This window comes from Anabrus simplex, chromosome 1, assembly GCF_040414725.1.
Source record: "Anabrus simplex isolate iqAnaSimp1 chromosome 1, ASM4041472v1, whole genome shotgun sequence".
NCBI classification, from domain to species: Eukaryota; Metazoa; Arthropoda; class Insecta; order Orthoptera; family Tettigoniidae; genus Anabrus; species Anabrus simplex.
The window spans coordinates 1,542,886,160-1,542,914,031 of NC_090265.1; the positions used below are offsets into that span (position 1 = coordinate 1,542,886,160).

Consider the following 27,872-nt stretch of genomic DNA (forward strand, 5'->3'; position numbering starts at 1 on the left):
AGCATGAGTGACACAGGTGAAAAAGTGGTTAAAAGGCATGAACATCTCTGTGGACAGACGAGAAACATTATTTTCAATATCTACAGGTTCTTTAAGAAATTATCTGAATTGGAGAGCAGAAAAAGTAAAATTTTCAAAAGCATGAGAACTGCCCATTGAAGCTATGGAAGGAGTTTGCCCACAGTGACAAGGATTTGTGCTGAGGCAAAAGAGTCACTCCAACAGGGGATTACACCCATATTCAGGTCCCCTGGAAAGAAACAAAATATGTAGAAACTTGTCATTAATCTCAATGATTTTGAAAAGGATGTTTTGCATAGGACAATGATAAAGGGAAATTTCCTACAGCAAAAAAGATTACTTCAGAAATGGAGCAAAAAGTTAACTACACAGGCACAGTGTCTTCTATGTATTCACTGCTAAAATCAATTGAGTTTAAGTACAGTATAAGAAGACAAATGATGGTCGGAAGGTCCTCATGCAACATAGCGATATAGATGCCGCATGAATTAAGTTCTTAAGGGCAGTACATAATCATAATTTAAGATTATCAGAAGATGAATGCTCTAAAATTTTTCCGGATGAAACATAGGTCAATCAGAACCACACGAAAAAATCTATTTAGCAGGTATCATCAGGGAAAGGAGGTCTGAAAGCTTCTCCAGGGAAAGGAAGACGACTTACTGTGTGCCATGCAGATTCGGCAAAGACAAGTTTCATAAGGAGAGTAAGTGAATATTTCATTCACAACCACACTTGCGCGATTCAGAATACCATTCCGAATTAAATTAAAAAATTTTTAAAGACTGGTCTCAAAATAGGTTTCTGAAAAACATAGAAGAAGAATCCATAATAATAATGGACAACACAAGTTATCACTATGTAGTGTTGAACAAAACATGCGATACTGCATCGCTGAAAGAAAGATACCTATTCACGGCTGGTTGTAAGAAAGAAATATTGAATTTCACCCCACTAAAAAAAATCAGAATTACTTTTGTGTGTAGCGCCTTTTAAAACAGCAGATAAATTTTATGAACTTGATCAAATAGCAGAAGAGATAGCCCAACATATCATTCGACTACCTCCTTACCACTGTCAGTACAATCCTACTGAATCTACACTGAGTGACACGAAAAACGCAACACCCAATAAATGATGTGTAATTATAGTGTAATCATCTATTTAATCAAAGTGAAGCACTTCAACCAATTTTTTAAGATGGGATATGTTATTGGTGTTGCTTTGCAAGCAAACAATGAAGTGTTGCTTGTTTATTGCACTAGCCTGAATTGCTTTTTCCCCACACAATCTCGAAAACACACTGCTTGATGTGAGCCAATAATGTTTTCCCGCTCTTGTAGCGCTTCTTGTTGTAGGTACCTTTAATTGTTCCTTTTCCAATCTCACATGTTTGTAGGATCTTTCTGCGATTGTCTTAATCAACTTTCTGGAGTAAACATGCCGTTGGCCCTGAACAAGCTGCGAAAGCTGTTGCTTTGGTAGAAGATGGTCATAGCATGCATTACGTTGCAGAAGTGTTGAGGATTATGCCTTCCATGATTTCCAGAACCATACAAAGGTACAGGGAAACTGGAGGCTTTGCAAGGAGATCAGGATCAAGCCCGAGAAGAGCAACATCGGAGAGAGATGACTGCTTCTTACAACTTCAAGTTCTCCACAACCATCACTGAAGCACGAAATCGACTCCACCAAGTTCGAGGGGTCAATGTTAGTGAGAGAACCATTTGAAGAAGACTGGAAGAAGCCAATCTTAAGTCCAAAAGAGCTGCTAGAGGTCCGGAACTCACCAGAGAGCATCACACAGCTCGACTACATTTCACAAGGGAACATCTTGGCTGGACAGTACAACAATGGGATCAAGTGTTGTTCACCGATGAGTCGCGATTTGGCTTCCCGTCACCTGACGGAAGATAGAGAGAGTCTGGAGAAGGCCAGGGGAAAGGTATTCCCCTTGCACATTCTCATTCAGGACACCTTTTCAGGGTAGTTCTGTGATGGAGTGAGCAGGAATCAAATCAGCTGCAAGGATGGATTTGGTCTTCGTGGAGAATGGGGGCATTACTGCACAAAGGTATGTGGAGGAAATAATTCTGGAGCATGTTGTGCCTTTCACTTGAATCCTATTGAGCACGTTTGGGACCAGATTGGGAGAAGAGCCCATTAACACTATTTAGAGACCCTACAGGACCTATGGAATGCCATCCTGGAAGAATGGCAGACGATTCTTCAACAGGACATTACCACATTAATCAGGAGCATGCCTGAAAGGTTGAATGCCATCATTGGTGCAAGAGGTAGCACTACACGCTTTTGAAGATGCGAACAGAGGTCCCCAAGATCGTCTCCGAGGTCTGTGAAGTGAAAGTGTGAAATGTATAACATCAAAACAGAAGTGCATTACTTATATGAACTTACTCAATATTTCTTTGAAATGTGCATTTCTGGCTTAATTTGTTCAATTTGTTTATAATCGTCTTTTCGTTGTTAGACACGTAGATGGGACCATACCACAATATTCTATAATAAGATAGTGGATTAATGTCATAAATTTTAGTTTTGAAAGAAATTGAAGTGTTGCGTTTTTTGTGCTGCTCAGTGTATATGGACTAAGGTGACAGGTGAGTTTGCCGAACGTAATTCTACTTTTCGAATGGTCGACGTTAAAAAATTAAGACATGATGCAATTGATGGAGTGACGTAGGAAGATGAGATTTCATCAACACACAGAACTGCAAGGCGAGGATTTCCACAAGGAACTCATCCGAGATGAGACTTTTGCAGTCATTTATTGTTAATCTGAGGGATGACAGCTTGACGAGTCAGACTTAAGTGATATCGGAAGCAAAGGGAACGGAAAAGACGAGATCAACTTAGCAGTTCTATTATAAATCACATGCACATGGAATATCTACTGACATAGTGACTAGCTACAAACAATTATGTTAAGTAATGATTTACTGCCTGAATATAGCTGTCACATTATGCTGCTGCTACTGTACTATTGTATTATTTTTGTTTATTAAGAAATGAATGCTGGCCCAATATCTGTTATTAAGCTAATTGGTGGCAACATTGTAGCTGCTCTTTCTTATCATTGGGCGCTGTGAGGATTTCTTTAAATTTTGTGGTTTGTATAACGGTATATTTTTGTAGTATTATAGCCTGTATTCGATATCTCTGGCACTTTGATTGTCACAAAATCACTATAAAGTCTGAAAAGTTAGGCCTAATTCTGATGATAGTTTGTGTTATATTGATGAAAATCATACATTAGTTTTTCTTCTCCTAAAATTGATTTTAAACAGTTCTTAACACTCCAGTGGTCGCGCGGATCACAATTGTGATCCGTACTTTCTTTGTAATATAAGGCTATTCTATGCTATTTATTCAATGAATATGATTATGCATTGTGAAAAGAACTTTATTTTCTGTACAATGTAATATAATTATGCGTACATTTAGGCTATAAACAATCCCTGAAAAATTACCGGACATTGTGATTTGTTTCACTTACTCCCTCCATAAGGTACCTCGCTGCCTGGTGCATTCAGTCATCGATTTATATTCTCATAGTCATCCATTTGTACTTATATATAAAAAATTAATATAAACTCATAAAACGGAGTAGATATATGCACATGAACTGAGATTAGACACCGTAATAAGAAAACAAACAAAGTCAAAAAAGTCACGCTAGTTGTGATCCACAAGAATAAATTGCTTTATAACCCAACAACCATCAGTCAAGGTAAGCAGACTACTGCGTAATCAGAGAGTGGATGGGGCGCGAGGAAGGTACACAGATGCGCAAGGTCATACCAGAAAACAGAAGTGAAAAAAACTAAACGGCTGGATCACTGTTGTGATCCGCGCGACCACTGGAGTGTTAAGAGAGACCATTTACTCAAATTTCTCTCAGCAGTTGAGCCACAAAACAATCTTAGAGCGTTACACAGTTCTGAAAATATAGACTGAAACTTTACAGATATAATTCAGAATGGTACGTGTCCTAATGTACTGATAAGATTTGGATGTGTACCTTAAAATTATATTTGACGTGCTTTGGTTTATATTTTGGTCCTTTTCTCAAATCGTTAGGGTGAGTTGGTAATGATCCAGTTCAGCATTCTGCAAAATGACTAAATAGTATTGAAGATCACATGTACACTACAAGCTATTGCACATATTATCTTTCCTCTGAAACAGAATGATAAAAGTTCAAGGCAATGTTGGCTGAATCAAAGTAACTGATCCAGCAGTCATCTGAATTTAAATTGTCAGAGATGAACTCAAAAAAATTATAGAGTTATAAAACAGTGATTGAGACACATGATATGAAATATTGAGCTAAATATGTGAATGCTTTTGGCTGGCATTCTTTTATAAGGCTTCCAGTAATGTAATCAAGCCATTAAATTTCTAGGCCCCTTGAAATTCCTCCTCCAACAAGTGTTTCCTCCCTTTTTAGGGTATGACTCTATTAATGGTAATGTTTAACAATAAGTAATGAAATTCACTCTAATATATACTTCTGCTTACCCGAGTCATCTGTGGCTTCCTATGAACATTTTTAAAATCTACACATCCTGGATCTAAGGTTTCCAGTAATGTGCAAAGTAATACTCCATCTCTCAGTGCCTGGGTTAGAACCTCCAGAGAATAACATGGTACACTTGGTGATAACACTTCACATCTTACAAGCCAGTCAACACAATCTTTCCAGGGTTCAGTTTTACTAGCCATTTTGGATATGAATGCTCATAAGCATTCAGCAGTAGAGTTAAAGGTAAACATTTCTTGATTTTGCATATTAATTTCCAGTGGATGAAAGTTACATCGGACAGCCAGGTGTGTTCTGAGTGTGACTAACCTAATTTGTATGATAAGACATGATAAGAAAGATGATACTACCAACACAATTTGATCGCAGGCTGTCCGATTTCTTTTTAGTTTTTATTTACATTTTATGAGACCTACATATGAATAACGTGGATTTGTAATGGGATTTTTAAAACTTGTCTGTGCGAGACCAATATTATTAAAATGGATTTTGCAGGTATATTTTGAAATACGCGCGCACTGTTGCTACTTTCATCCTCACAGTCCACAGCCTTCTGTACGTTCGTTTCATATACATGATCAACTGTGACGAAGAAAGTGTTTTATTATTTTTGGAAAAATTTGAATATTATACTCATATTGACATTGTCAGGAAACGAGCTTAATGGGCACAGGATATAAGTTCAAATGCCCTTTCTTTCATCAATACAAACGTCATTTTCCATATTAAACGTAGAATGACGTAGATTTTCCTTGCTGGGAGAACTTGAAATTTTGAATATCACTCCCCTAATCAATTGAGAATTATAATATACTATATTAGTACTTATGAAATATTTATTTACTGCCACATCTCAATGTATTAAAAATGTTATCATAATTTTGATGTCAGTTAATATGTTACATATCTTGATCCCAAGGAACAAATATTAACGATTTAATTACATGACAGGAGGGAAATGCTAGAAAAGTGGAAGAGCCAAGAAATGATGTCATGGCTGTCGATGACGTAATCACCAGTCAAATAGGAATCGGGCAAATCTGCATTCATCGCACCGACGGCACCGATTGAACTTTTGTGTAGGGGTGTAGTTATTTGAACAAGTGGACGATAACGACAAAGTGAACGCTCGATAACGAATAAGGTATTTATATTTTTGTTGAACAGTGAGAAAATTTCAGGCTTCTTTAAGCATTGTTAATTAAGGCTAGTTCGTTGAATGTGTGACACTTTGACGAACTTGCATTAATGCCACTTGCCACACCCTAGGACTGCGTTTATCCGCACCGAGGAACTTTGCAGGATTAATTACACACTTTCAAAGTAGGTATCTTTAACGTGCGCAAGTACGGAACTATTTTTTTTGACGCTCTTCATTATGAAGTTCGGCTTCACCTCTTAGTTTTTGATGAATGACTTGGCTATAAAATTGTCAGTATATTTGTTTTACGGTGTTTACACCAGGGTATTTTCTTATACTGGTACTTGTATCAGACAGAACTCTTACGGATATTGACAGTTCATATCGGGCATCAGCAATGCAGTATAGTCACATCTGCACCACACCCACTTCGCTAATCAATGCTGCTTAAGTTATGTCATATCGTACTCTTAATGCCTTATAAAATCGCCGGTTGAGTGCTGAATGTGACTTTCTCTTTGGTATTCTGATAAGTAGTTTACTGGCGGATGCAATTCGGAAAAGGTATTGGTAATTTGCATGTTTAGACCTAATATTTTATAGTTCCTTCGACTTCGTTTTATCAGCTGTTTGTACGTGTGTGTGCTTGTGACTTTAGCTTTGCACGTTTGGTTATTAAACAGGAACCTTATTATTATTAAACAGGAACTGTACGCCAATGTGCGTACAGGTTTGAAATTATTATTTACGTTATTAAGTTGCCAATTATACTCTTCTTTTCCACTCTCATATGGTTAATGATACTATTTATGAAAGGTACTGTATACATAATTATATATTATACATAATTTGCGTAAAATATTAGCGAGTTTGTCCTCTCTTTGCAATATAGTAAATGATACTGATCACATCATTGTCCATATAGGATGCAGGAGTATTGAAATTGTCTAGTGATATATTCTTCGATTACATTAAACATTAAAACTTCAAGGTGTTCACGCAACATTAGTACCATGGTTACTGCTTGCATCACCAATATCTGTGCGCGGTATGACTGTCCCATGTTTACTTCTCGCAGATGATTCGCAGACAACATGATCGAGCGAAGCACAACACTACTAACCACTCTACTTAGGAACTAGACCATCAGTGAGCAAAGGTAGTTTGGGTGCGTAAGCTCCCAGGTTAGAGCCGCAAAGCGACCTTAGGCCTCTAGTTACCTGAGAAAACTCCATTGGTCTGCAACGGTTAGGGTAGGAGCTGGCCAAGACCATTGGTCTGGATAGGTTAGCCCTTTCAGACCTGAAAAAAAACTGGCGGTGTGAATTTTTGTTTCTATGTCAAAACTGACTAAAATGCTTTTAAATACACATATTTTTAGTTTATTCTACAAAATAAAAACTAACCTCTGAAAAAAAGCACCCACACAATTGTGCGTGTTAAGACTTAATTCACTACTTAAAAGAAAGAAAAAATTACCTCAATGCATGTGAATATACATATGTACATTATCAAATGTTCTATTTTACAGTGGGGAATAATTTAAAACAATTAAATCTTTATTCAAACACAAGTAAACATTACATTCTCTACACTGAGGATGTGTCTTGCTTTTACTGCCCTTTTGGTGGCAGCACCTTGTCGTCAGACCTGAAAAAAAAAACTGGAAGTGTGAATTTTTGTTTGTATGTCAAAAACTTAACTAAAATGCTCTAAAATACATGTTTTTGCAGTTTGTTTTACAAAATAAGAACTAACGGCTGAAAAACAGAACCCACGCAGTTGTGCGTGTCAGGACTTAAGGTAATTCACTACTTACAAAAAATAAAAAATTCAATTCGGTACATGTGAATATACACATGTACATGTTCGAATGTTCTATTTTACAGTGTGGAACGATTTTAAACAATTAAAATCTTACATATTACATTTCTCACGTAGGGTACGAGTTCTGCTTTCACAGTCCATTTGGTGTCAGCACCCAGCACTCCCGCATGCTTTGCCTGTAGGAAAACCTAGCCTGCACAATTGTTTGTATCAACATTCAAAACCTCATGGTATTACGTACGATGTTGTAAGTTCACAATTTACGTTTGCTAAGCAATTTACACACTTCATTATATTCTGATATTCAGTAAATGGCAATAAATAAATACTTACTTTAGGCATACTGCTTCCCGTCATCTTGCTGATGAACTATATTTTTAAACTCTTCTTACTGCCCCCTGGTGGTCAAGTACTAAATAAAAACAGCTGAAGTACATGCTACGTGTCCCGCACAAGCACTGCAGTCCGGTCTAGCACCAAGGAAACGCCAAATAAGCTCAGACATAAATAAAATACGAACCCACACACGGTCTGAAAGGGTTAGGGTAGGGTCTGGACCAAACAAGTGATGAGGACAAGCAAAGGGGGTCTGGGGGCGTAAGCCCCCCAGGTTAGAGCCGCGAAGCGGCCTTAGGCCTGATGAAACACCATTGCTCTGCACTGGTTAGGGTAGGGCCTGGACAAGACCGTGCTTTTTTTACTTTGCGGACTTTACGATGAAATTTATTTTATGTAATAGCCAATAACAATGCGCGTAGCCATTCCAGCAATGGAGAATGGCGTGCGATACTCTTTGTTAGGTTATAAAAGTAACGGTAAATGTACATTTTAGGGTGGGTTGGTGGGTCCTTGGCCATTGCAATGGACACCTCTCTTCTCTAAAAGGAATTCCACGTTAAGTTTTGCATGCTTTATTCTATATCACCTCCTTATAAAACTTGTGTGAATACAGCTGAAAGTTTTACCGTTGAAAGAGTGTGCAGCTGTTCTTGTAAATGTGTGTTTGGTTACTTCCATTCTTCTGAAGTCATAGTTGGAGTACTATGAAACCCTAGATCTACTGCCATTGCCTTATCTTTCCTTTATCTTTAGGGGCTTTGTGCTTGCGTATGCACAAGGTTTTACTTTGTCCCCATCTTCATGATAAATCTGCAGCAGCCAAGAGATAGACTTGTCTGATCCTTGTTGTCCTGGATAATTGAACTGTGCGCAAGTAGGCCTAATTTACTTTCACTGCATCTAATCTAGGCCGACTTAGATTAGCAGGAGTCAAGCGAGTCCAAATTTTGGTAACTGCACAGAATGCTATTAGAGCAATCTTGATGGAAGTAGGCTCAGGGCTGTGTCATGCAATATTTTTTCAACGTTCTTTATTTCAAAACAGGCTTTGATGACCACAGTACATCTTTCTCAACTAGCCTATGCATCGTGAAGGTTTTCTCCTGGACTTGGATTGTTAATCGTAGGTACTTATAGAAATTCACCGGCTCAAAATGGTCATTTCCACAATGGCAACTGTCTGTCTTGGAAATGTTTCCTCCTTTCCTGAATTTCCTGATTTTTGTTTTATTAGTGTTCATTTTTTTTGGGACCACACACAAAGTTTTTGTCCTCTTGTAGGTCCAGTCCGTTTTTTGAGAGGAGAATCGTGTCATCCATGTAGTGAAGCATTGTTATTTCCTCTGAAGCCACTTCTTCGACTACATCTTGGGTCAGTATGTTGAATAATGTCGGACTGAGCGAGTCTCCTTGGAGAAACCCATTTGTTTGGATAATGTACCTGGATTGACTTACTCTGTCAGTAATTGATAGCAGGTTAAATGCCAATATATTCTTAGTTGCAGGAGGGTGTTCTATTGTCTTAGTATAGTGGACAGTATTCTTATCGGAATGTTCTGGTTTACACTGTCGAAGGCTTAATAGAGAAGTCGAAGAAGGTGGTGGGATTAGAGGTCTTCGTGTAGTGCTAGTTGTGTCCCATACTATATTAATGGCCTGAAGTGTGGATGTACCTGCTATGAAACCATGGGTGATATGAATAAAAATGAGATGTCACTCGGAGACAAGTCTCGAAGGAGGATTGAGACGGAAGTCACTTTCGAGACAGAACTCGTCATGTATATGAATAAAGTTTGTTTCTCGCTAACGAGACTTGTCTCCTTCCGCTTGAGATGAGTCTCGCACACTGGCTCTGGTATCTGTCAGCTTGACGAGTGAATTAACAATCGGAGAGCTACAAAGAGTGGTTTTGTTGGAACATAGGAAAGTGTTAGATTTCTTCTTCTTCTTAATCTGTTTACCCTCCAGGGTCGGTTTTCCCTTGGACTCAGCGAGGGATCCCACCTCTACCGCCTCAAGGGCAGTGTCCTGGAGCTTCAGACTCTGGGTTGGGGATAAAACTGGGGAGTATGACCAGTACCTCACCCAGGCGGCCTCACCTGCTATGCTGAACAGGGGCCTTGCGGGGGCATGGGAAGATTGGAAGGGATAGACAAGGAAGTGGAAAGGAAGCGGCCGTGGCCTTAAGTTAGGTACCATCCCAGCATTTGCCTGGAGGAGAAGTGGGAAACCGCGGAAAACCACTTCCAGCATGGCTGAGGTGGGAATCGAACCCACCTCTACTCGGTTGACCTCCCGAGGCTGAGTGGGCCCCGTTCCAGCCCTTGTACCACATTTCGTGTCATAGCCGGGAATCGAACCTGGGCCTCCAGGGATGGCAGCTAATCACACAAGTGTCAGATTTACAAGCGAAAAAGATGGAAAAGCGACAGTGTGTTCTCAAAACAACAGAACTCATTTCAGAGCAAAAACAGGTTTTGCAACTGCAAATGGAAAATCATTTACATGAAAGGGAGAAAAGAGCAGAACAAACAAGTACAACTGAAATGGAACCCCCACCGATATTGTTTTAGTTTAGAATAGTTCTTGACAGCCTTTTCTTCTTCTTCAGTTGTGTTTCACTTGGGAGCCTATTCTGCAAACTATACCTTTCGTATTAATCAATATTCAACAATCGCTACTGTTATTATTTCATTTCTTTCTAGGCTTACATAAACGTAGCGGCTCGTACACTTCGTATACTTGCACTCCAGCTTGGGAACAACTGATTGAAGGTTTCTTTTCTTGTAAGTTTCCTTCAAGATATTGTGTAAGAAGTTACATTGTATTTATCATCACATTTAAGATCCACATTCAAATGAATACTTTTCTGCGGTCATTGAGTCACTAAAACACTTTTTAAACACGCTTCGAACTTCCATTCCTCACGAATATGAAGAGTTTATTGATCATACCTCTGCATAGCCAGGGGTGTTTCCGCATATAATGTACTTTTTCTATAATTTGTTTTACGTTGCACCGACACAGATAGGTCTTTTGGCGATGATGGGATAGGTTTAGGAGTGGGATAGAAGCGACCGCGGCCTTAATTAAGGTACAGTCCCAACATTTGCCTGGCGTGAAAATGGGGAAACCACGGAAAAGGATATTCAGGGTTGCCGACAGTGGGGCTTGAACCCACTATCTCCCGGATGTAAGCGCACAGCCGCGCGCCCCTAACGGCACGGCCAACTCACCCGGTATATAATATACAACCGATATCTATATACTGTTGCATAAACTGTCTAAATTTCAAACTTACAAAACATAGAAATAATACAAAATGCTATCCATATTCATAAACGAATATAACTAACAAGGGAATTGTTCGATTTCGACCGGACAAATTGCAATGAAACTTATGTTAGTAACATGATGAGCTAAGACATCCGGAACTCAATGGTGATAACCGTTCTGCCGTGAAATAATATTTTTGTACTGGTATTTATTAACAGTAAATTTTTGCTCCAGTTTTAAATGGAACGTGGTGTGTAGATGACAGCGATTTCAATGAAACATCTTAGGATGATCAATTAAGACATCAGAACATCGCTGCATGATTGACATTATATAAGTTACCCGCAGTGTGACAAAATGAATGACTCTCAACAAGAATCCGAAAGTTTAAGGCTATTTATAGCATGCAAGTTTATATACAAATGACGAGGATTTCATATTACATATTTTAGCTTCAATTGTAAATGAAAAAGAAGTATTAAAAGCCTAATATTTTGAAATATTCATATACTGTGCATGTTAGTAAAATGGGTTTGATGAGCAAGACATTCTGTTCATGTTGTCAAAATCTAATTTTCACTCTAAAACGCACTGTTTAATGTAACTTTAAAATAGAACTATCAGTGAATTTTTTAAAAATAGAACTATCAGTGCATTTCTACAGTGCATACGCGAGGTCAATACAGCTGCAAACCACCCAGCTGTTGTTTAGCAATTAATTATAACAATGTCGTTGATTTTATGACAAAGTGAATATCAGCAATAAATTTAAGACAGGTGGATTGACAATTCATCGAAGTTTCGTCGAAATCTGTCTGATCCAAACCAAATGCTTCCCTTGTAGTGTTCAGCGCAAGTGAGATTTTGGTGCAATGGTTGAGAAAGAGCAGCACTCATAGAGGTAGCAAATCATTGGCCGAATGTCATTATGCGAATCTGTTAAATGTCGTGAAACCAGTTACATCATATTTTTCTCAAGGGCACGAGCTGCCGGTTGAAACTTTTAAATAAACTTAGAAACAGTGCAATCGAAAAAGGCATGGGCAGGGAATTTTACGGCACTTGAAGCAAACAAATGGGATAGCTTACACCAGGACCAAAGATACTCACACATTCGTTCAATACCATTTGGCCAACATGTGATAGAGAGTGATAATTTTCAGACTTGAAAAAATATCCTTCCAGATATCAAAATGTGAATAATAATAATAATAATAATAATAATAATAATAATAATAATAATAATAGGTAATAATTTCGTGTGGCTGTTTCTAGCCTGGTACAGCCCTTGTAAGGCAGACCCTCCGACGAGGATGGGTGTCATCTGCCGTGTTATTGTAGTGGAGGATAATGTGTGAGAGTTGCAGTAATGTTGAGGATTGAAGGTTAAAATCGAACCCGGGGCCCCCTGAACCGAAGAGTACTACGCTGACCATTCAGCTAAGGAGCAGGACAAAGTGTGTAATGAAAGCCTTGAATAATTGTAAGTCATATCTTAAACATAGCTATGTTTTGTTTCGGCCTTTTCAGCGATTGTGAATTAATTTTATTTATAAAATATTAGTCGTATTTTGTGAGTAGAAAAATGTCAACGTGCAGAAAAAATCAAAATGTGGAACAGATTAAGAATAATTAAATTAATTTAATAATTACTAAGAAAATTTTTAGAATTGTATGTTGCTCGGTTTTGCATATTTCTGGTTTGATATTGAACATTTTAGACTTTATGATGCAATGTAAAGCCTATCGCTAATGGCTATCATCGTCATCATCTTTATCATTATTGTTATATGAATTTATCGTGTGTTGGCTCCAGAAAATGTTGTGCTAACCATTCCACATTTTCTTTCCGGAAACAGTAGAGATCTTTATAATCATGTTCGAGAGAATCTCTTCGTGCTTTATACATTTTTTCTCTGTTGTAAAGCCATCATAAACTCCACCATCACGTTTTCAGCCTGATTCTATCGCCTTGAGTCACCTTCTGGGCAGTCTCAAGAAATTCTGAGATTAGTCTCCATTCAGAGAAACTAAGCTCCAGTTTATTCATATACATTTGGAGATGTGTCTCCGAGAGAATCCGCTAACGAGCTGTGTCTCAAGGAGCAAAGGTCACTGCTGAAACATCGATTTTTTTATTCATATACATTTGAGACTTCTTAATATTTACGAGACAAGAGATACGTCTCCAGTTTATTCATATCACCCCATATTGTTTCTCCGGCAAGTATGTCATGGCTAGTGGTATGATACGTGTTAATATGATCTTTGAAAGGATTTTTAAGGGGGTGCATTCAAGTGCAAGTCCACAATAAGTATCGGGGTTATCTTTTGGTTTGACCATTGTTGGTGAGACCTAGTGTTTAGTGCACTATGTCTTCTGGTGTGGGCTAGAACATATTTGTTACTTTCAATTATCAATTTCAGTTTAATGCTTGGTTTTGACAATGTGAAAGTGACTGAGGTATTAGCTATACAGTACTAATAATGGCATTCCTTATGCAGCCAGTTCCTGTTATGGTGGTGGTAGTGCTGGTGGTGATCATTCTTTTAAGAGGAAATTCAACTGGGCAACCATCCTGTATTAATACTAATCAGTGGGAGAAGATAGAAGGGATCCAACAATTCTCCCAAAGAAAGAAATGGGCCATGAAGGGCGTGATAATGAAAGACTCTCTAGGCCTGTAATGCTCTAATACCGTCGAGGTCAGAAAAGAACAAGAGTTGACCGGTGGGGGTTCCAATAGGTTAGATGAAAGTGAGGAGCCTGGTGGCACAAGTGGAAGCAATTGCTTTATTCAGTTAAGGGCCCCATAGTCGCCAACCCACGCTCCCAAGGTAAGTCTTTGGAGGGTATAAGTCCAGGATCTGCGGAGCCCGTGCTCGCGGCTGCCGTTCATGCGTCTATATAATGTCATGTATGATGTGTTCGAAAGTTGAGGTTTGCAATCGTGGCAGAAAATTCGAAGGAACGTGTAGCGGTAGCTAAATGTATAAATGAATGGTCTCATATATTTCAGATGACGTAACACGATCTACAGGCACAAAATTGCAATTACCAATTGAAATAACTATTTATTAGGATGAAAAACGTGACTGCGTATTTATGAACTCTGAACTTACAGAAGCAAAAGAAAAAATTGGATGAAATAAAATTTAATAAACTGAACTGTTGCGCAGCGACTTGCAGTAATTTATGCCATTAGCTCACCATTTGTAGACTCTATTATCTGAACACGATCTGTGTAGCAGCTGATGTTTGATGGACCTCTCATGCTGGCGTAGTCATCTCTCGTTGTAGGTACCAGTCCTATTTCTGATTCGTGCATAGCTCACTAATTGAACGACGACTTTCCTGACTTTAACAGTTCCTACCCACGAACCTACTATGCTGGCGTAGCAGGAAGAGAGATGATATTAAACTTGGCGCTTCCAAGGTGGCGGATATTGGGTTCCTAACTGGCTTGCCGGCGGACTTGAGGGAAATAAAATATTTCTCGCAGAACAAACACACTACCCCCTGTGTGTGGGGGGCGCAGATGAAAAATACACCCACGGTATCCCCTGCCTGTCGTAAGAGGAGACTAAAAGGGGCGACCAAGGGATGATCGATTTTGAACCATGAGACTACTTGTGATTAGTACCACCATGCGGGGAACACCATGGGTCACTTTAACTTGTGCGTAGTACCACTATGTTAGGTACCAAGTAGGTTTGTGATTACTAGCAATAGAGTAAGGTGCCGGCTTCTACAGTACCTGTGATTAGTACCCCTATTTGAGCAACACCATGGTTCTGCCTTGCCTATGCTTAGTACCCACTATGTGAGGAACACCCCGGGATAGTGCGGGTTTCTGTGGTTAGTCCACTTTTATGAGGAACGTCATAGATTTGTGTTGCCTGTATAGGTTTGCGTTGCCTGTAAATAGCGCTGCACTGCAAAACACCGTAAGGTCTGTATCCCATGTGCGAATTTCATTACCTGTGAGTGGTACCATACTGTGTGGAATGCCGCGAGTCTACGCTCCTTTTGATTAGTACCGCAACACAACAAATACCATGGTTCTACTACGATATGTACCATTATAAGAGGCTGATGACTTGGATTTTGGACCCCTTTAGACTAAACGCATCATCGATTCAGTATTATGCTGTAGATGCAGTCCCTTGATCAGTAATGTTATTGTTTCACATCAGTTTCTGTGGATGCGAGACCTTGCAGGTCGGATCCACTGATTGTTTTAAATTCATATCCATCCATTCATTCTTCATCCTCACGTTTTGAATGCTGGTCAGTGGAGGATTTTGGACTCTTAAATTTTTGATTCCATTTCGTCTCATTTCGTACCATTAGGGGCCGATGACCTCGATGTTAGGCCCATTTAAACAACAATCATAGTCATCACTTCCTACGGTACTCCTTATTTAAAGTTGTAATGAGTTCTAATTTCAATAGCAAAACCACCTTGGGTTATGTTCGTGGAGAGAGTACACTTGTATTCTTCCGTATTACAGAATTGTACCTTAACTAAATACATAACAAAATTTCTGCTGTCCTATACCACTCAAAACCGGTTTCTCGTTGACTTTAGCTCTCGTCATTGAGATAACCAGGTCTCAATGAGAGTAATTTTGAGTAGTGCTCTACTCGGATACGAAGTGAAATAAGTTAAGATCTTCAGCAGTTAAGACCTTCTCCGATGTCAAGATGTACAGCCCTCCACTGATGTAATGATAGAATAGATTAGAATTGACCCTCTCCAGTTCTTGTCGTGGATGTATATAGGCTCCAAAATCTCCCTCCATGTACCATATCACATGGTCCAGTAAGATCTGATGTACTATCCCTTCTATCCATCATATATCCATCATCTTGTTCCATAACGTCCATTCACATAGGTTGAACTTTCCCGGGCAATCAAAGCACCATGTAGTGAATTTCGAAAAGTAGGCGTTAACAAGGCTTTAACTGTCTCTTCAGAGTATGGAAGGGGTAAGGACTCTTGCAAGCTTGATGATGTCTTTTTCCTGGTAATGGGCTAAAATTAGCATGGTGAGTCCGGTCACGTGACCTCGGCTACTGAAAATTTACTGCAAGCTATAAATAAGAGTGATGATGTAATACTTCACTCAAGAAGTTGTTCGTTCAGAATACGTTATATGCATGGTACAAAGAAATGATATGATGTGAAATGGATGACTAAAAACCCTAGGCCTACATATAATAATTAAAAATGACCTACCACTAATTAAATATAGGCTATACATCTTTCCGATTACACAGTTCGATAATTTTGTACATGCTGTGATGTTCCAAACAACACAACACTATAACACTTTGTCATCCATGCCAAGAAAAGGATGGAGAGTGAGTCGCCAGGGTGGTCCTGGCCTCTAGGTGTGTTGTTTTAGTGTGCCCAATGTAGGACAGAATTTGGAGTGGCAGTTTCTTCATATAAGCAAATGTATTTTTTGATATTTTTACTTATGTAATATGAAATCAAATCTTTAAGGGGTAATTGGTGTTTCCTTGTATGTAAGAAGAAATCATTGTCGTCTATGGTATTTTATAAAGTTAACATCAAATTTTTTACTCCCCTTACATTATCCGAACCAGTTATTCCAAAATTTAATAAAATTATAGCAAAACCATACTGAACATAATAAATCAGGAGTGAGTGCTGCGCTCACATGTGGACTGATGGCGTGTCACCATTAACGGCAGGTTAAGCAAATGTAAGAAGCTAGAAAAAAGTTTGCATTGAAGCTGGCATGTGTTATATGAAATGCATGGGGTAAGACTAGATGGTGATGTTACTGGTGAATGTGGTGCTGGATATGTGCAGATGATAGGTCTTATAGCAGTTGTGTTCACAGGGGAAAGAGCAAGAAGGTGGTGGGTTTTGGCATGGTTCATACCAAGAGAGAATATTTTTGAGGTTTAATGGGCACCTGAATGTCACTGTGGGACATCTTGGAAGATGATCAGGGGTGTGGGGTGAGGATGAAAACAGATTTAATACTTGTTTTAAAATGTGATTGATTTTTTGTGGAGGTCAGGATGATACGTGGTTATGTAAGGTAACTTGTAGCAGTAAAGGCCTTCCTCTGGTTGTTGTTGGAGGTACAGGCTCTAGGGGTCCATTTGCCCCAAATAGTAAGGCTGGATGGTAGATATTATTTCATGAGGTATGGGTGAAAACTGTTGTTGTGGAGATGACTACAGATGGTTGTTGGGTTTGATCCTGGAGATCAATGTAGAGGAAAATGAAAGAAGTGGGAGAGATCTGTCAAGTGAAAAGAACACAGAAGTGGTGCAGAAATGAGTTAAGTAGGTTTGGTTTGTAGTCGCAGGAGAAAGATATCAATGAACCTCCAGCAGACTAGGGGCTGGAGAGGCACAGGAAAGCCTTCTAGATTTTTTTCTCATCACGAGGCTGCTTTAGGAGAGGAGCATCCTGGTGCCTCAAGTCTTGTGGAATAATTGCCCCTTAAAGTAGAAAATGTTTGTTAGAATGTATTATGTGAGGTAGATGAGGAAATTAGTATGAGGCAGGGCAGTGGGTTATCGTGTGTTCAAGAGGACTCAGTAGCCCTAAGTCCATCCGTGTGTGGGATGTTAGTGTATAGTGAGGTGACTATCGGTGGAGATTAGAAGGCAGTCTGAGGGGAGAGGTTTGGGATGAGTGACAAGATGTTATGAAAGAAAATGACCAGTGTCATGAGTGTAAGAGTCAAAGGAACATTCAAAGGGGTGAAGATGTTTAGCCAGTACTGAAAGAGGTTCCTTGAAAGAACCTTGGTGGGAAATGGTGGGATGTCTTGGGTTGTTGGTTTTGTATTTCTTGGGAAGCTTGTACAACTGGGATTGCGGTGCTGGTTTTCAAATGTGGAGACTGACAGAGGATTCAGATAGATCCTTACACGCTGAGTTGATGTAGGTAGCTAAGTTTTTGATCGTGTAGAGACGTGGTTGTCGGAGAGTTGTCATAGGGTCTCATAGTCGTAATCATGCTGATTAAAAGATGACTATTGAGTCATCTGTTGACGGGTAGTATGATGTATGGGTTGTCTTGTAGTCGTTTGGGATCATGAGACACATTTTCATTAGGTTATGCTGAATAGGAAGAGAAAGAGTAGGAATTTGGCTTCAGATAGACTGGTTAAGTAGAAATTATCAGCACACTTGGTGCATTTGTCTACGGGGGTGAGGAGTAAGGAGGGAGCTGTCCCGGTTCCGATAGTGCTGGCAATTGAATGAAAATGAAATCTGAATTGAATCGAGAATATGATCGATCGATATGAAGTTTCGTAACCGTTATTATCTTAAGCCAACAACTATGTCACATACACATTATATAACATATAACATTTCTTGATGTGAATCTTGTTCCTAGCATGAATTCCATAGTTTGGCTTTGCTGTGTAAAGAACAGTACTAGTACATAAAGTGTACGCCAAATGTCGCACAACAATGCTTAAGCGATTCATAGTTTGTTTCAAAGGTTGCCGGTACTAATCTCGAAGATTGCCGAGGTTGACCGATTCAGCACTAGGGTGTAAATGCACCAAGATAAAGTGTGCTGATAATGTTTTTTGAAGGTGGTGTTCAGGTTGTAGGGGTTGAGCTTTATTATTGGATGGGTTCTTGAAGCACGTTAAGGATGGCTTGGTATCATTTGGTAGTGAATGTCTTTGTATTGGAAGTGATGGTGAATTTTTCTTACAAAGGAGTGGGCATCAGTGAGAATTTGGAATAGAGCAGATTTGTTAGAGAGGCAGTAACTGAGACTTCTGGACAGGAGAGATGTATCATGGTCAGTGAGGGTGAGGGATCAGATTCAGACTGGTAGGTTTGCTGAATAGTAGGGGTTTCAAATATGGGTTGTGTGAGTGTCCATGGTGGAAGACTCTTGGGAAGACTGGGAATTTAGTTCAATTGGCTTTGGTAGGTTGAAGATATGTGCCAGAGATGGGGTTGGAATAGAGGGATGGTAGCTTGATGAGGAGTTAGCACATATACCTTTTCTAAGAGCATCTACGCAAAGTATGTTCATTTTGCAGATATGAATGAATGAATAAATAAATAAAAATAATTGGGAAACAATGGCAAATAGATGCAAGACATTGTTTGTATGCTTGACTGAATATTGTTGACTTAGGTCTACAGTTCAGACTAGTTTGACGTAATTCTATCATGTGCTATCTCCATCTTGACATGGCAATTGCATTCTGTCTTCTGTAATCCGTCGTATTCATGCCTTAACCTCCCTTTACTATTCTTATTTGCATGGTATTTCTGTAATTTCAATGTGTTTTTTTTTTTTTTTTTTCCCTTCAGATTTCTGATCACACCATGGATCAGATAACTCCGAAAGAAGTGAAGATACTGGAAAGTGCGGAGGATATCCAGGAGCGCAGAGAACAAGTGCTACATCGTTACAGTGATTTCAAGTCTGAAGCCAGATCCAAGCGAGAAAAACTTGAAGATTCTCGACGTTTCCAGGTAAAACTAGTAGCACTGAGTGATCTTGTATGAATTTGGTCAGATGTTCATTTCTTATGTTACTATTTTCTTTTTATTCTCCTTGGAGTTTTGCTTTCAAATACCGTGAAACTGATAAGTAACATGCTTTTCCTTGTGGAGCTGTAGATTATTAAATTATTTGTTTTTCCCTAATCCCCATATCAATGAGGAACAATTGTGCCAGGCTGAGTGGCTCAGACAGTTGAGGTGCTGGCCATCTGATCTCAACTTCGCAGGTTTGATCTTGGCTCAGTCTGGTGGTATTTGAAGGTGTTCAAACGTTCAAATAAGTCAGCTTGTCTGTAGATTTACTGGCACGTCAAGGAACTTCTGCGAGACTAAATTCTGGCACGTGGCGTCTCTGAAAACCGTAAAAGTGGTTATTGGGACGTAAAAACAATGTTGTTGTTGTTGTTAATAATAATAATAATAATAATAATAATAATAATAATAATAATAATAATTGTAGAGCGTGTTGGTATTTAAGCAAATATAGGGAGTCGTTTTCTTTTTGAAGCCCATAGTGCAGATTTGCAAATATCTTTGGTTTGTAATAATATGAGCATTTGAAAATGTTAAGCAGAATTGTTTTCTTAAACTACTAAACTAACAACTTAAATCTTCTTTGAGCGCCAAGGGATGATTTATCATTCCTCCGTGAACTCGCCGAAAGTGCCAGGAATGATATTTCATCCCTCATGCAGACTCATTTAGAAACTGTCGTAGCTCTTCCTTTTCCAATAGATGGCAGCACACATCAGTATATTCTTATCAAAGAAGGTGTGTAGTCTCCAAATTTACCAGTAGGAGCTGCATAAAATTATTTGTTTTCGTGTGAAGAACATTTAAAAATATGTGAAGGTTGTGTCCGCACATCATGTGCACATGTCAACAGTGACGGTGGACTTACGGGACGATGTATTTACAAATAATGATGGTCTACCTGACTACATATATAGTTTAGGGAATGACTATAATTATTCCGAGTCAGAAAATGAACTGGACTTCGTAATAGTGTTGAAATTACTTCTAGTGAGGTTATAGTCAGCGAGAGTGATTCTGAAAACGATTTTGTAAACGCTACCAATTGCCTAGGTAATTGGATGCCATTATGCATCAGTAGACAGAGCGCCAAAAGTTGGTTTTTAGATAATCGCATTTAAATTTGGGTCTATGTGTAAATTCGAGCAAACATAATTTTGCTAAACATGATATTACTGGTGTTGTAGGATAATAGATTGTACCTTCTCACCAAATTTCAACATTTTTATACTCGCACTACATATTTTCTTGAAGAAATGGCGCTTAGTCTACTGGTGCAATTTAAGGTTTTTCTCACTTGCGAATAATGCATCAGGATGCTACACCAATAACCCCTACCTGTTGAGTATCTACTGAGTAAAACTTCAAAAAATATAATGTGGCGACAGCCGTGATTAAAACCTGAATCTCCTACTGTCTGGAAAGGCCCGCTAAGTGCTTGATCCACCGCGAGCCGCGCCACAGCTCCAGTACATTATTCAGGTTTTAGATGGAAAAGTTCTAGAAGGGAAGCTATTCCCTAAAGTCATTGCCATAACCACTTACTGATTTGAGGAATTTCAACTTATGAGTCAAATACAAATGGTAAGGCATGAGCCATTATCGTCTATACAATGCATAATTTTAATGGATTTTCCTTCACGATAAGCCTGGTATATTCTGAAAGCACAGTATTGACGTGATATTTTTAAGCCTATGGGTAAGTTTTGTTCTGCTTGAGACACACATTAGTTGTTAAGTAGAAGGGCATTCTCTCATACCATTAGGGACTGATGACCTAGATGTTAGGCCCATGTAAACAAACATCACCTTCATCAGAATGGCAGTCCCTTAAACTAAGTAAAGTATATAAGGGCCGTTATACGTGGTTATGATTACCTTATTCCTAGAAAAATAAAATGATTCCGAAAGAAAATATTGAATTTTAATTACTTATCTCAGTCGAACATAATAGGAACAGAAAATGTGATTAAAGATATTTTCTCCCATAAATACACACAAATCACTGGACAGGTAATAAGAATGTTGCTTTCAGTTCATTCAGTCTCGAACTCAGGATCTCTATTAAATCCATCTATGTCATCCACGATGTCAGAATCTGCTTGAAGATTCTGGTAAAATTGTTTGGCATCTGCAGGTATTATGTGCATCAGCGAAACAAGGTCTCAAAGTTTGGCTTCAGAGATAGGTTTTGCCATTTGGCCACAAAGGTATTAATGCCTGATGAAAGGGAACTCTTAGTTTCCTGTGGTTGTCCCTGTATTGACTTAGATTTACTTCCTGAGATTCGCCATCAAATTTAGTTTTGGCGTATATAGCGAACGGCTGTGATTTCAAGAGCTGGATTTCTTTCAGTTTTAGCCAGTTTATCTTGCAATCATGAACATCAGTTTTTCGATTCACAATAATTTTTTCAAGTTCTGCTGAACTGAAGGATGACGTTTTTGGCATCTGGTGAACAACAATGGGGTTTTTCCGCCTGCGGTTTCTCATTACGTTTAAGTAGCCCTCTGCAGTGTATACATCGCTGAACTTCGTCACTTGATAAACCACTTAATGTATCACCACGTAAATATGTTAGCACTATCGAAAAGGCGGGCTCCCTCGCTGTCATCCGTGCGCAATGTGAGGAATGTGGCGCTTGGTCTAATGATGCAAACTGGAACGTCGCATAGTCTACTGATGCAATTTACATTTTTTACTGATTCCCGCTTTGTCGCTTAGGTTTTCTGTTTACTGACAACTAACGGCCTCTCGTAACGCAGTGGGGAATTTTTTATAAATAGTTCAAGCCTTCCTCTACAAGATGGTGCTAAAATCTCAATTTTCGTCAAGTGGCGCTTAGTCTACTGATGCAGCTCACAACTCGCGCAGCGCCATGCCCTCCTTTCCCCTGATGGTCACTAACTTGTTGCTCCGTGTGTTGTACGAATGTGATTGTAGAAGTGGGGAAGATGGCTCCTGGGAGAGGGGATGCAGTGCGAGGAGGCGAAGTAGGAGTAGCCAGGGAGTGTACCATTTTCTTTTCTGTTTGCCTTTATATTTACCTGATGTGTCAGTTCTTGGTTCTAGGACAACATTCTCTCGTGCAGGACCCTAACATTTGCAATAAATTTTCAGTTGCTTCTGAAACATTACTGGAGTTTGCTATCATATTTTCAAAATTGATGTACAGTAATTCATTTCTTAGCTTGAAAATATTATTTCCTAACATCCTGAAGTGTTTAAGTTGTCTATGTTTACCGTATTTTTCCAAGACACTTTTGAATTTTAACCAGAGATCACAGTGATCAGACATAAGAGGCTCTGTAACACCACATGTAAAATCACTTTTATGAACATTAGTAATATTGTCTAAACAGGAATTTTTTCTAGTGGGTTGGTCATTGGCAAGATAGAAGTTACAAGACCTTTCAAGATCACAAAAATGGATTTTGGCAGATAATTGAACTAAAGTGTCAATATTAATGTCTTCATTGTAATAGATTTTATAGTTTCACTACCTTTCCAAGTTCCCTGCCAAATAAAGTTAAACTCGTGGCCACATCCCGAGGTGGTGCAGCTCTTTTTAGGCACTCCTCCAATGGAGGTAAACTGCATGTAGCAATCCAACCACATACCAGCCCTCCTGTCATTCTTAAATTTCTGGCAGTACCGGAAATCAAACCCGGGCCTCCGAGGACGGCAGCTAATAACACTAACGTTACGCTATGGAGGCGTACTCTGCCCAATTATCCCACAAGTTCATTAAGATGTTAATGTCGGAATCAAGTCTTCGATATAGAGAAATAATTATTAGTTTAATGTGTGTAAATATACCCCGGTTATTCATCTTTTCTACACAGAACTGATCTAAATTGAAGACATGCCCAGAAAAACGGGTTAACCCCTTATTTAAAATGGAGAAAATTTGAGGTTTGTGAATGAGGCTGAAAAAAATATAAGACATTATCTTCATTCATTTTTGTGAACATAAGGTCCAAGCAGACAGTATAATTTTCATATTTTATTACCCAAAACAAGACATTATCAATAAACAAAGAGAAACTTTACACTAAACGTCTTCAATCCTTTACACACCTATCACAGATGGTGATGAAAATAAAAATATTTTTTAATATCTCAAAAGTAATCATTAGATCTTTCATTTACCCTCTTTTTAACATGTTAAACTTTGTCTATTGCATTTCCCAAATAGTATAACAGTATCTTAACCCAGAAATTTATGGTTAAAGTTATTTATTTATTTATTTATTTATTTAGTTTATTTATTTATTTATTTATTTATTTATTTATTTATTTATTTATTTATTTAGTGTATGGCTAGAGATACAGCATCTATTGTTATAAAATCTCCACTATATACGCATGTCCAAATTGTTTATATAGTCTATAGCCTCTGGAATCGCGAAAGCAAAGTCACTAGCACTGCCATTGTATTTTTTAGTCCTGCATTCTTCGATTATGTGCTTCACTGTCTGTTGTGTAGCGCCACAGTCACGCTCAGGCGTTGGTATTCTGTTCCACTTATAGTGGAAGGCTGCACAGTTCCCGTGGTTTGTTCGGATCCTGTTCAGTGCGGACCATAGTCTACGAGGGAGGTTGAAACCAGGTGGCAGCGTCTTCTTCACAGAAGGCATTGTCGGGCAGTATTTGTCGTTGAGTCTCTTCTGCCATTCAGCTGAAGTTTGGTAGTTGCTATTCCACAAGTTCATGGCATCTCTAGTTGGTGGTTTTCTCGAATGCAGATGATTAATATTCGCATCGCCGATGTCATTATGTATCGGGAGTTCTGGGTTATTCACTATTTTACTGAATTCTCTTAGGAGAGCATCTTTACGTCTGAGATCTGGAGGAGGGATATGACTTAACACTGGTAGCCACTGGGTGGGAGTAGATTTGATTGTGCCAGTGATGAGATGCATTGTAGTGTTCAGCTGGGTATCTATGATGTTTGTGTGGGCACTATTCAGCCAAACAGCAGCGCAGTATTCAGCAGTCGAGTACACCAACCCTAAAGCTGAACATCTCAGAGTTGCAGCTGTAGATCCCCAAGTTGTTCCACGCAGCTTATGAATTATATTGTTGCGAGTTCTTACTTTGGCAGAGACGTTCAGGAGATGTTGTTTATAAGACAGTGTTCTATCCATTGTGACTCCTAGATATTTAGGGTACCTGTTATGTCTCAATTTCTGGTTGTCCATGTACACATTTAACTCCCTGTTAGCCATTTTATTGTTTAGGTGGAAGCAACAAGCTTCAGTTTTGCTGATGTTTGGTTGGAGTCCCCATATTTTAAAGTGTGCCAGTGTCGTGAGGTCTTCAGTCAGGATCTCTTCTGTTTTCTCAACTGTTTTGTCCCTGATAGCAAGTTCCCAGTCATCGGCGTATCCGAATTTCCTTGAAAATGTCTTCGGCATGTCTGCAATATATAAACTAAACAGTAAAGGAGCGAGAACTGACCCCTGTGGCAGACCGTTGTTCAGCGATCTTTGGCTGCTTACAGCTGTCCCATTGTACACACAAAATTGTCTTTGACTCAACATGTTGTTCAGGAGTCGTACAGTTATCCTACATGGGACCACTTTCAGGAACTTGTAGAGTAATCCATCTTTCCAGACTGTCATAGGCTGCTGTCAAGTCTATGAATACCACTGAGGTCTTGAGTTTTCTTTGGAAGCCTGCTTCTATGTAGGTTGTAAGAGACATAACTTGATCTGTCGTATTTCTCTGTGGTTTAAAGCCCGCCTGTTCCACTGGAATTTTCTTGAGTATCTCGGGACCAATTCTGTTGAGCAGAAGTCTTTCTAGTAGTTTATATGCAACGCTGAGCAAGGCAATAAGGCGGTAGCTCTCCGGTTTTTCACTTGGTTTACCTTTCTTAAGCAAGGCAATAATCTTTGTCTGTCTGAATAGTTTTGGTGTCTTGCCACTTTCAAGGATATCAGTGTTTAAACTTTGCTCGCGTCCGTAGGTTTAACCTGAAAGTACCCTACACGTGACCTTTGGGTGGTGCTAAGGGAGTAACGGCAAACAGGCTACCAGACGTAAAGTTTTACCTCCTGGTCTAGATACAGTACAGAATTAAAGTTGTTATTTAACAGTAATCAGTGCTATGGTCAGAAAGTGGTTTATCAGGAATAGTCTCAGATTCTGGAACAGATTAAAGTTTTTGGTAGTATTTATGATAATCAGTTTCTGTGAATCTTTCAGTTTTGCAGCATTTATAGCTCTTGGACCATTTTATTTGAGGGGAAATGTCTCACAACTGAGTGAAGGTCTACCAGGTAATGTTTTATTTTTTTTCTAATGTCCACAGAACCATAACTCTCAATTTCACCATAGCTATACTTAAAAAAGAGCGTAAAAGGTTGGTTTCTAGTTACTTTCGAACAAGTAATCTTGCTCAGCAGTAACTTTTGACCAGATTCTGACACTATATTTATCTGGACTTTATCGAGAAGAGGTACTGCTGTGATAAACATACCAGTTGTCGTTTTGACAACGCTGTAAGGACTTTTTACTTTAATTTTCTTAACTAGCTCAATCCATTGATCAGGAACATAAATATAAGGCCTCTTTCAATAAGACCAAAGTCCCGGTCGCATGGTTAACCTGGACAAGTTGGCCGTGCGGTTAGGGACGCGCAGCTGTGAGCTTGCATCCGGGAGATAGTGGGTTCGAACCCCACTGTCGGCAGCCCTGAAGATGGTTTTCTATGGTTTCCCATTTTCACACCAGGCAAATGCTGGGTTTGTACCTTAAGGCCACGGCCATTTCCTTCCCACTCCTAGCCCTTTCCTATCCCACTATCACCATAAAACCTATCTGTGTTGGTGCAACATTAAACAAATTCTAAAAAAAATCGCATGGTAAAAATGTATGTCCGGGTACCAAATAATGACTGGACTGAGCAAGAAAACTGTTGGTGTGACCTGAGCAAATTCCAGGTCTCCATCGCTGCATTTACTTGGGCGATTGCTATGAAGTCCTCTTTTGTCCACCTTTAATAAGTAAATAATAAATGTGGTATTCAATAAAAAAAACTTGGTTTGTATTGTAAAACGCAGCAAAATTTCCATTAATGTGAATTTAGTGCTTTACCTAATGGTGCATAATAAAATTAAAACATGCAAGCTTACCTGAGGATAACTGTATGTTATCTGTTGAATTACTCGAAACATACGTCCACTAATTATACTGAAGATGTCAGTTGCAGCAGTGGGTTACCCCGTTCTTGACATTAGAGATGGAGCAAATCCAGAAACGCAAGAGCATTCGCCTTTTGTATTTAACCCAATATGATCCCTGGAGGATAGCTCTATATCACAAAAGATAGTTTTTGTATCTGACAACAGATGGCAGCGCATAACTCAAATATTTTAATTTTGAACGTTAACCCGTTTTTCCGGGAATGTCTTCAATTTAAGATAGTGTATTTCATGTTGGTATTTATTTTCTTATATAGGCCTATTGCAACTCCCTCATTTCAAATCCTACTTCTGCAGAAATATGTAATTAACTCATATCCCTGGGGAATATACAAGTCATCCTCTTTCTTTACAAGCCAATGTTCATTTATACTCTGAATATCAACAGGGAATGAATTCAGGAATATTTCAATTTCACCAAGCTTATTTCTGATGGATTGTAATTTGATATGGAAAATAGTAAGTTCTGTATTTACATAGTAATGTTTGCTAGCGATCTTAACTTTTCGTGAAGATTGGTCCACTGAAAGCTTTTCTCCAGTATTGATATCTGTACTATTTCCTAATGTTACATTTACCTCATAATTTGAGACTCCCTTGTGAACCTGGATCCTTGTGGTTAAATATTGATTTAAGGGCCCGGGTTTTCCAGCAAGTTTCCCTGTATATGCCACTTCAATGTTATAGGTTTACTGATATTTAATTTATCCTGCAAATCATTCCTGACAATGTTAACAATTTGTCTACTTAGGATTTCTTTCTCATCACTATTAACATGTAGGCCATGCTTGGTAAACAAGTGCCTGCTAAACGCTGAAACATCTACTAAATCAACATTTCTAAAATGTTTACGCAGTCTATTCATTCTCATATTTACATTCTCCACAGCCTGGTTAACACTAGTCCTTTACAAGATCATGCCTA

The 27,872-nt window shown here is 38.9% G+C and overlaps 2 protein-coding genes across 10 annotated transcripts in view; one reads left to right on the forward strand and one right to left on the reverse strand.

Annotated features, from left to right (window-relative positions):
* LOC136858486 (protein vav) overlaps nt 1–4,877 on the reverse strand; it is a 705,311-nt gene extending 700,434 nt beyond the window's left edge. For 4 of the 6 annotated variants that reach the window (XM_067138064.2, XM_067138062.2, XM_067138063.2 and 1 more), the window contains exon 1: nt 4,564–4,877. In XM_067138064.2, the coding sequence (XP_066994165.2) occupies nt 4,564–4,767 (204 nt within the window). In that variant the 5' untranslated portion in view covers nt 4,768–4,877. Of the gene's footprint in view, nt 1–4,063; nt 4,153–4,563 lie in introns of all 6 variants that reach the window. The other 2 variants (XM_067138061.2, XM_067138060.2) reach the window with 2 other exon arrangements.
* A 716-nt stretch (nt 4,878–5,593) lies between these two features.
* The window catches only part of alpha-Spec (alpha spectrin), a 459,851-nt gene continuing 437,572 nt past the window's right edge, over nt 5,594–27,872 (forward strand). For all 4 annotated transcript variants that reach the window (XM_067138066.2, XM_067138067.2, XM_067138068.2 and 1 more), the window contains exons 1-2: nt 5,594–5,729; nt 19,510–19,674. In XM_067138066.2, the coding sequence (XP_066994167.1) occupies nt 19,525–19,674 (150 nt within the window). In that variant the 5' untranslated portion in view covers nt 5,594–5,729; nt 19,510–19,524. The remainder of the gene's footprint in view (nt 5,730–19,509; nt 19,675–27,872) is intronic.